Source organism: Oncorhynchus nerka, unplaced genomic scaffold (assembly GCF_034236695.1).
Source record: "Oncorhynchus nerka isolate Pitt River unplaced genomic scaffold, Oner_Uvic_2.0 unplaced_scaffold_1501, whole genome shotgun sequence".
Classification (NCBI taxonomy): domain Eukaryota; kingdom Metazoa; phylum Chordata; class Actinopteri; order Salmoniformes; family Salmonidae; genus Oncorhynchus; species Oncorhynchus nerka.
In genome coordinates, this window is record NW_027039813.1 from 40,538 (window position 1) to 50,912 (window position 10,375).

The 10,375-nt window shown below is 41.9% G+C and overlaps 2 protein-coding genes across 2 annotated transcripts; both read left to right on the forward strand.

Moving 5' to 3' along the window:
• The first annotated feature begins 680 nt into the window (after positions 1-680).
• On the forward strand, positions 681-2,254 carry LOC115124549 (G-protein coupled receptor 12-like). The gene is made up of 3 exons (XM_029653988.2): positions 681-893; positions 1,137-1,423; positions 1,635-2,254. Exons 1-3 carry the CDS (start codon positions 681-683, stop codon positions 2,218-2,220), a joined length of 1,086 nt encoding a protein of 361 aa, XP_029509848.2. The 3' UTR covers positions 2,221-2,254.
• Positions 2,255-9,072: 6,818 nt separating this feature from the next.
• Positions 9,073-9,894, forward strand: LOC115124550 (uncharacterized protein in mobD 3'region-like). The gene has a single exon (XM_029653989.2). The coding sequence runs from the start codon at positions 9,073-9,075 to the stop codon at positions 9,892-9,894; it is 822 nt and encodes a 273-aa protein (XP_029509849.2).
• The last annotated feature ends 481 nt before the right edge of the window (positions 9,895-10,375 follow it).

Here is a 10,375-nt window from a genome sequence, read left to right on the forward strand (position 1 = left end):
AGTACACCTCCAATTGACTCAAATGATGTCAATTAGCCTATCAGAAGCTTCTAAAGCGATGACATCATTTTCAGGAATTTTCCAAGCTGTTTAAAGGCACAGTCAACTTAGTGTATGTAAACTTCTGACCCACTGGAATTGTGGTGCAGCGAATTATAAGTGAAATAATCTGTCTTGTGTCATTCACAAAGTAGATGTCCTAACCGACTTGCCAAAATTATAGTTTGCTAACAAGAAATTTGTGGAGTGGTTGAAAAATTAGTTTAAATGACTCCAACCTAAGTGTATGTAAACTTCCGACTTCAACTGTAGATGTATATATATGGATAGATTGATAGAGTTGTGATGGACACCTCTGCTCTCTCTCTCTCTCTCTCTCTCTCTCTCTCTCTCTCTCTCTCTCTCTCCTCACCTTTCCCTCTTCATCCTCCCTCTCTCCCCCAACTCTCCCCTCATCTCTGCCCCCTGGACTCAAATCCTCCTGTCCCTCTCCTCACCCTCTGTAGCATGATATACTACAGTACCCATAATGCTCTGTATTCTGTATCCGGTTTGATCTAACTAAACACGTTCCTAAAGCTAACACTATGGTGTCCCGCCTCCTTATTATTTCAATACAGCCTATTCCCCCCCCTTCTTCTTCTTCTTCTTCTTCTTCTCTCACCTCCCTCCATCCAGATATGATCCTCTCCCTAGCTGCAGCTATGAGCAGCGGCGGCATCCCCCAGAACACTACTTCCTCCTCGCCCTTTGACCCCTCGCCCCTGGACCCCTGGCTTGACCCCTACCCTGACCCCTACCCTGACCTCCCCGGGGTTAACGCCTCCTCCTCCGACGTCCCCGGCCGCACCTATACCTCCGACCTTGACTTACGACCTCTGATCTCACAACAGGTTAGACATGATGTCATCAAGTTTAGTTTACTTTTATGATGTGATTGCTGATTTCATTGCTTTAAAAAAAAGTATAGTGACCTTTGTGTGTTTTGAGAATTGCTTAACATATAAATTATCATTTGTATTGTTGTTATGATTATGATGATTTTTATTTTATTATTGTGGTTGTTATTGTTGTTATTAGCATTATAATGATGATAATCATGATAAGGATATGAGGATGATTATTGTCATCAACAGGATGTTAGCCCATGGGATGTGGCGTTATGTGTCACGGGTACACTCATCGCCTGCGAGAACGCTCTGGTCATCGCCGTCCTCTTCTACACGCCGACCCTCAGAGCGCCGATGTTCATCCTGATTGGCTCGCTGGCATTCGCCGACCTCCTGGCGGGTCTCGGTCTCATCCTGAACTTCGTGTTCACCTATCTTGTTGAGGGAGAGGTCGTGACCTTGGTTGCCACAGGGATACTCATTGCCGCATTCTCGGCATCCATCTTGAATATCTTGGCGATCACCGTGGACAGGTACGGTAATATTTAAGTCTCTCTTTATATCTTAAAATGAGATTTGCAGGGATACAGACGGTTTCAAATGTCCTGACTTTGCTGCTTTGTTGAGAAACGTTTTACTTGCTATGACAGTGATATGCGGTGTAGTTGAATGCAGTGAATGTGCTAAAGGTGTAAATGTGAATGTAAAACACGGACTGGATTTCAAGTGTTCATTGCATTACAGGTACCTGTCGCTGTACAACGCGCTGACCTACCACACGGAGCGGACTGTCCTCTTCACATACCTGGTGGTAGGGGTCATCTGGTTGGTGTGTCTGATTCTCGGGGTCCTCCCTGCGCTCGGGTGGAACTGCCTAGACGACCAATCAACGTGCTCAGTCTGTCGACCCGTCACCAAATCCAACGCCGTCGCCCTCGCTGTCTTCTTCCTACTGGTTTTCGCGTTGATGATGCAACTCTACCTGCAGATCTGTCGGATCGCGTTCCGTCACGCTCAGCAAATCGCCGTCCAGCATCAGTTCCTCGCCATGTCCACGACCAAAGGAGTCCAGACGCTCTCCGTGATTCTCGGCGCCTTCGCAACGTGTTGGCTGCCGTTTGCTATGTATTCTATCGTGGCGGATTCAAGCTATCCTATCATATACACATACTCTACGGTGCTGCTGGCGGCGTGTAATTCAGTCATAAATCCTGTTATATATGCGTTCAGGAACCCGGACATACAGAAGGGGCTCTGGTTGGCGTGTTGTGGGTGTGTCCCGTCAAATCTGAGCCTGAGACCTGGAGCCAGGACATCCAGTGATGTATAGGGAAGCATTGTTCATGGCTATGACCGCTCCAACCTCTCCCTCCGGCCCTGGGCCTGGAAATGTCTAGGGAGGGGGTGTAGCGACGTATATAGAAGGGGTGCAGGATGATACCGGTATTGGAGGAGGTGTGGGTGTACGCCTTCCAACCTAGCTCTGTGACCCAGGGCCTCCAGCAAACTTGGACATCCAGAAGAGAATGTGGTGGTGAGATCAAGGGACATGGGGATGACCCCCCCCTAGGATCGCCAGTGAGGGGGTAAGCTTTAGGGAGAGGACTCAGTGAGGTCAAAGGGGACCCTAAGGCAAGAGGGAGGGTGTGGGGTGGTGACCTGGCAATGTAACCCCCTTCCCATCCTTCTCCAGGGTCTAGATCAGAGTTGCAGGGGCGGATGCGGCTCTCCTTCATCAAAGGATGAGGGGCCATGGACTGGACTGAGAAAGTCTGGGATGGTTTCCCCTGGGCCTAGGCTATACTGTAACCCAATGGATAGAGTTGGTGGTTCCGAACTGTGTGGGGCTCAGGTTAAACGCTTTACAATGCCACTTCAGTGGGGGATCATAGGCCTCTAAAAGGCTACTCGTTCAGAGGGCGAGCACGAGTAGTACAGCCTAAGGAGTGGCCTCGATGGAAGATGAGCTGGAACTTACTGATGAGCTAACTTGCTTATGATGAGCTAACTTGCTTACTGATGAGCTAACTTGCTTACTGATGAGCTAACTTGCTTACTGATGAGCTAACTTGCTAATGATGAGCTAACTTGCTAATGATGAGCTAACTTGCTTATGATGAGCTAACTTGCTAATGATGAGCTAACTTGCTTATGATGAGCTAACTTGCTTATGATGAGCTAACTTGCTTACTGATGAGCTAACTTGCTTATGATGAGCTAACTTGCTAATGATAAGCTAACTTGCTTATGATGAGCTAACTTGCTAATGATGAGCTAACTTGCTTATGATGAGCTAACTTGCTTATGATGAGCTAACTTGCTTATGATGAGCTAACTTGCTTACGATGAGCTAACTTGCTTATGATGAGCTAACTTGCTAATGAAGAGCTAACTTGCTTATGATGAGCTAACTTGCTTACTGATGAGCTAACTTGCTTATGATGAGCTAACTTGCTTACTGATGAGCTAACTTGCTTACTGATGAGCTAACTTGCTTATGATGAGCTAACTTGCTAATGATGAGCTAACTTGCTTATGATGAGCTAACTTGCTTACTGATGAGCTAACTTGCTTATGATGAGCTAACTTGCTTATGATGAGCTAACTAGCCAACAATGTTGATGTGTGTTAGGTGGGAATGCTACGACCTTGAGGTTTTCATTCAAAACCTTAGAAACTATCATGCCACAATGATCTTGTTGCTGATGATGACTTAAGCTCTTGGATAAAACGCAAGCGTATAACGCATAACAGACAGACAGACAGACAGACAGACAGACAGACAGACAGACAGACAGACAGACAGACAGACAGACAGACACGCAAAGCCAATATGAAGTCTGATTCATTGTTACCCTTGGAGAAGAAACATAAAAAATTTTGAAAAGCCCACAAGAGGTTTCCCTGTTATCACCAATGCTATAAACCTCCTAATTTTTTATATATTTTTTTTACAGCTGCTAAGCAATGTATGTTGCCGGCCTACAGTCATGAGGTATAGAAATGCAATTACAGTCAAGTCATCGTTCTAGTAATTCTAGAAACACACCGGGCAGCTAAAACCGTTTCAGCACCACGGACAGCGAAACACAGCGTCAAGACATTGCCAATGTGCATCAAAAGCTCATTTCAGCACCAGCGAGCTGATGCTTGTAGTCCCTACTTGATTCTGCTCTATGGTCAGTTTTTGCATTCTCCCCCTTACTGGTTAATTGAACCAATTTGGGAAGTGAAATCTGATTCTCGATCTGTGACTAAGGTCAAGGGAAATTCTATCCGGAGCCAGCTAACCAGACAGTCGTTTTAACACTTCTCACTGGTTGTACGGTTGAATAATTCATTGGGAAACAGGCCTGGTGTGGAGAGAAGGAGAAAACACAGCCCTGTGAGTTTATCTTTCCAGACAGAGCGACAGGTGACAAAATGTGTGTCACAGCCGGGGCTCATGTTCGCAGGGCCTTTGGCGGAGTTTCAATCACTTTGTGGTGTGGTGGATTCTAACCATTCTAGTTCTAACTAATGGTTCTAAATGACGTGGTGGGTTCTAACCATTCTAGTTCTAACTAATGGTTCTAAATGACTCGGTGGGTTCTAACCATTCTAGTTCTAACTAATGGTTCTAAATGACTCGGTGGGTTCTAACCATTCTAGTTCTAACTAATGGTTCTAAATGACGTGGTGGGTTCTAACCCTTCTAGTTCTAACTAATGGTTCTAAATGACTCGGTGGGTTCTAACCCTTCTAGTTCTAACTAATGGTTCTAAATGACTCGGTGGGTTCTAACCATTCTAGTTCTAACTAATGGTTCTAAATGACTCGGTGGTTTCTAACCCTTCTAGTTCTAACTAATGGTTTTAAATGACTCGGTGGGTTCTAACCATTCTAGTTCTAACTAATTGTTCTAAATGACGTGGTGAGTTCTAACCATTCTAGTTCTAACTAATGGTTCTAAATGACTCAGTGGGTTCTAACCCTTCTAGTTCTAATGGTTATAAATTACATGGTGGGTTCTAACCCTTCTAGTTCTAACTAATGGTTCTAAATGACATGGTGGGTTCTAACCATTCTAGTTCTAACTAATGGTTCTAAATGACGCGGTGGGTTCTAACCATTCTAGTTCTAACTAATGGTTCTAAATGATGTGGTGGGTTCTAACCATTCTAGTTCTAACTAATGGTTCTAAATGACGCGGTGGGTTCTAACCATTCTAGTTCTAACTAATGGTTCTAAATGACATGGTGGGTTCTAACCATTCTAGTTCTAACTAATGGTTCTAAATGACGCGGTGGGTTCTAACCATTCTAGTTCTAACTAATGGTTCTAAATGACTCAGTGGGTTCTAACCCTTCTAGTTCTAATGGTTATAAATTACATGGTGGGTTCTAACCCTTCTAGTTCTAACTAATGGTTCTAAATGACATGGTGGGTTCTAACCATTCTAGTTCTAACTAATGGTTCTAAATGACGCGGTGGGTTCTAACCATTCTAGTTCTAACTAATGGTTCTAAATGACATGGTGGGTTCTAACCATTCTAGTTCTAACTAATGGTTCTAAATGACGCGGTGGGTTCTAACCATTCTAGTTCTAACTAATGGTTCTAAATGACATGGTGGGTTCTAACCATTCTAGTTCTAACTAATGGTTCTAAATGACGCGGTGGGTTCTAACCATTCTAGTTCTAACTAATGGTTCTAAATGATGTGGTGGGTTCTAACCATTCTAGTTCTAACTAATGGTTCTAAATGACACAGTGAGTTCTAGCCATTCTTGTTCTAACTAATGGTACTAAATGACGTGGTGGGTTCTAACCCTTCTAGTTCTAACTAATGGTTCTAAATGACTCGGTGGGTTCTAACCCTTCTAGTTCTAACTAATGGTTCTAAATGACTCGGTGGTTTCTAACCCTTCTAGTTCTAACTAATGGTTCTAAATGACGCGGTGGGTTCTAACCCTTCTAGTTCTAACTAATGGTTCTAAATGACTCGGTGGGTTCTAACCCTTCTAGTTCTAACTAATGGTTCTAAATGACTCGGTGGGTTCTAACCATTCTAGTTCTAACTAATGGTTTTAAATGACTCGGTGGGTTCTAACCCTTCTAGTTATAACTAATGGTTCTAAATGACTCGGTGGGTTCTAACCATTCTAGTTCTAACTAATGGTTCTAAATGACTCGGTGGGTTCTAACCCTTCTAGTTCTAACTAATGGTTCTAAATGACTCGGTGGTTTCTAACCATTCTAGTTCTAACTAATGGTTCTAAATGGTGGGTTCTAACCCTTCTAGTTCTAACTAATGGTTCTAAATGACTCGGTGGGTTCTAACCATTCTAGTTCTAACTAATGGTTCTAAATGACTCGGTGGGTTCTAACCATTCTAGTTCTAACTAATGGTTTTAAATGACTCGGTGGTTTCTAACCCTTCTAGTTCTAACTAATGGTTCTAAATGACTCTGTGGTTTCTAACCATTCTAGTTCTAACTAATGGTTCTAAATGACTCGGTGGGTTCTAACCATTCTAGTTCTAACTAATGGTTTTAAATGACTCGGTGGGTTCTAACCCTTCTAGTTATAACTAATGGTTCTAAATGACTCGGTGGGTTCTAACCATTCTAGTTCTAACTAATGGTTCTAAATGACTCGGTGGGTTCTAACCATTCTAGTTCTAACTAATGGTTTTAAATGACTCGGTGGGTTCTAACCAAGTGACAGCAGAGGGAGTCTGTCATATCTGACTAGTATCCTTTTAGAATGATCATAGGTTGAACGTATTGTGTGACAGGCAATCACAACAATTTATTGGTCTATACATCGCAATTCGATATCATTTGATATCATTAACGGGACTTGAAATAATATGTCAACTGGGCCTATTGATCATGTACACATGGGTTTATAAGTATTGATTTAGACAGACAAGTTAAATGATAGCGATTGATCAACCCACGTCTGAAAACCGACAATGTAAACAGCATATTGATCCAAATCCAGAACATGGATCCAAATCCAATAGGGTTCTATTGATTATGTACACATGGGTTTACAAGTATTGATTTAGACAGACAAGTTAAATGATAACGATTGATCAACCCACGTCTGAAAACGACAATGTAAACAGCATATTGACTACTCTTCATGTCAGGTGAAGTGAACATGGATCCAAATCCAATAGGGTTCTATTGATTAGCTGCCGATGCATGGACAATAGGCAACAGCAGCACAGCAGAACAGAATGCAGGACCAGACTGGGACCAGAAATCAGCCCTGGCATTTCTAACAAACCTGTCCATTTATTTCCTTGAACAATATTAGCCAGATAATGATGATGTTGCTATTAAAAACCGAAGTTAGACAGTCCCACGGATTAAACATGGACCAGTCTGCCCCTGATGGAATGTAAAACACAAAACCACACTCTATGGGGTTTTAATTAAATGAGTCTATTGGCCGATATACCCCTCATTTCCCCTCTCTCTCAATGCTGTCTGTCTCAACACACGCCCCCTCTCTGTATCTCTGGACGTCTGCAAGAGAGGAGCCGACGCGTCTTAGCCTCAGCCGGATCAACAGTGCGGTGGATTAATGAGGTTTTACAAGGTGAGCCGAGCAGCGGTGGCATGAGCAGCGGTGGCACACACACACACACACACACACACACACACACACACACACACACACACACACACACACACACACACACACACACACACACACACACACACACACACACACACACACACAGAGACACACACACACACACACACAGACGGAGAGATTATAATGAGGTTAGTTTCTCCCTGAAAGGGAAGCTTGTAGTGAACTGATGTACAAAGGCTCCAATGACAGAGTTACTTGTGGTACAATGAGCATACTTTAGGTTAGTTCTTCATCCTAATGGCACAGCTTCCATTTCCTTGTCTCCGTTCCTTGTCTCCTTTCCTACAAGATCTCTGATGGTTGAGAAACACTGACTGGATACGTGGTTAGTAAGGAAAGGAGATGAGGAGAGGATGCAAAATTAGACTATTAGGATGAAGCCCACAAACTGAACAGAAACTAGAGATTGTATAGTACTGTCTTAAAAATAATCATAATCATGCTTGTTTGCTCTCAATTCTGCAACTGTATCCACTGTTTAGTACAAACATCAACAGCAACACACCAACAATGGTAAAACACTACTGTGGATAAGTGCCTGGTGATGTACCAGTCATGGTGATAGTCGGCTGTGTTGGGAAACAGGGACAGTCTAATAGGGCTTGGTGTTTCAATGGGCAATTAGTTTAAAAAAAAACGAAGAACAAACTATAACAGGCAACTCTCAAAATGGAGCACAGGACTAGACATGAACTTACTGGACATTAACTTACTGGATGTTAACTTACTGGACAATAACTTACTGGACATTAACTTACTGTACGTTATTAACTTACTGGGCGTTAACTTACTGGACATGAACTTACTGGACAATAACTTACTGGACATTAACTTACTGGACATAACTTACTGGACAGTAACTTACTGGACAATAACTTACTGGACATTAACTTACTGGACAATAACTTACTGGACAATAACTTACTGGACATGAACTTACTGGACATGAACTTACTGGACATTAACTTACTGGACATGAACTTACTGGACATGAACTTACTGGACAATAACTTACTGGACATTAACTTACTGGACAATAACTTACTGGACATGAATTTACTGGACAATAACTTACTGGACATTAACTTACTGGACAATAACTTACTGGACAATAACTTACTGGACATTAACTTACTGGACATTAACTTACTGGACAATAACTTACTGGACATGAACTTACTGGACATGAACTTACTGGGCATTAACTTACTGGACATTAACTTACTGGACATGAACTTACTGGACGTTAACTTACTGGACATTAACTTACTTAACTTACTGGACAATAACTTACTGGACATGAACTTACTGGACAATAACTTACTGGACGTTAACTTACTGTACGTTAACTTACTGGACAATAACTTACTGGACATTAACTTACTGGACAATAACTTACTGGACATTAACTTACTGGACATGAACTTACTGGACATGAACTTACTGGACATGAACTTACTGGACATGAACTTACTACTGGACTTACTAACTTACTGGACAATAACTTACTGGACATTAACTTACTGGACATGAACTTACTGGACATTAACTTACTGGACATGAACTTACTGGACATGAACTTACTGGACATGAACTTACTGGACATTAACTTACTGGACATTAACTTACTGGACATTAACTTACTGGACATTAACTTACTGGACATTAACTTACTGGACAATAACTTACTGGACATGAACTTACTGGACATGAACTTACTGGACATGAACTTACTGGACATGAACTTACTGGACATTAACTTACTGGACATTAACTTACTGGACGTTATTAACTTACTGGACTTTAACTTACTGGACAATAACTTACTGGACATGAACTTACTGGACAATAACTTACTGGACATTAACTTACTGGACATGAACTTACTGGACATGAACTTACTGGACAATAACTTACTGGACGTTAACTTACTGTACGTTAACTTACTGGACAATAACTTACTGGACAACAACTTACTGGACAATAACTTACTGGACGTTATTAACTTACTGGACAATAACTTACTGGACATGAACTTACTGGACATGAACTTACTGGACAATAACTTACTGGACAATAACTTACAGGACGTTAACTTACTCGACAATAACTTACTGGACATTAACTTACTGGACAGTAACTTACTGGACATTAACTTACTGGACGTTAACTTACTGTACGTTAACTTACTGGACAATAACTTACTGGACAATAACTTACTGGACATTAACTTACTGGACATTATCTTACTGGACATTAACTTACTGGACATTAACTTACTGGACATGAACTTACTTGACAATAACTTGTTCATAATGTTGATGATGGAATTTTTCTACTTTGTAAAATGATGTCTTTTCTATAGTTTTCTATTCAGCGGGATGGACGAGCAAACAGTCACATGCTTTCCCTGTTAGGCTGAGCCCCGAATGGCACCCTGCTGCCGATATAGTGCACTAATTGTGAGCTCTATGGGCCCTGCAAAGCAATGCACTAGATAGGGAATACGGTTATATTGGGTCTGTAGTGTAGTCAGGCAATGAATGCAAACCCAATTCCTCCAATTCCTTGAAAATGCAGATTCTGTAACTCTTCCGTTGGCCTTATCGTACCTAACTCCTCTGCAATATCGTTCAGTGTGTTTGTAGTGGATAAAATAGCTCCAACACTGTTACTTACTACCGTGTACAGGTTAATCTCAAAAAGCTACAACTGAGAGAGGGGGAACTAGAACTAATGAACAATAGAATCCCTTCAAATCAAGCTCTCACAACGTTCAACAATAGAAAATGAACAGAAACATGTTAGCCTAAATCTACATAATTATGGATC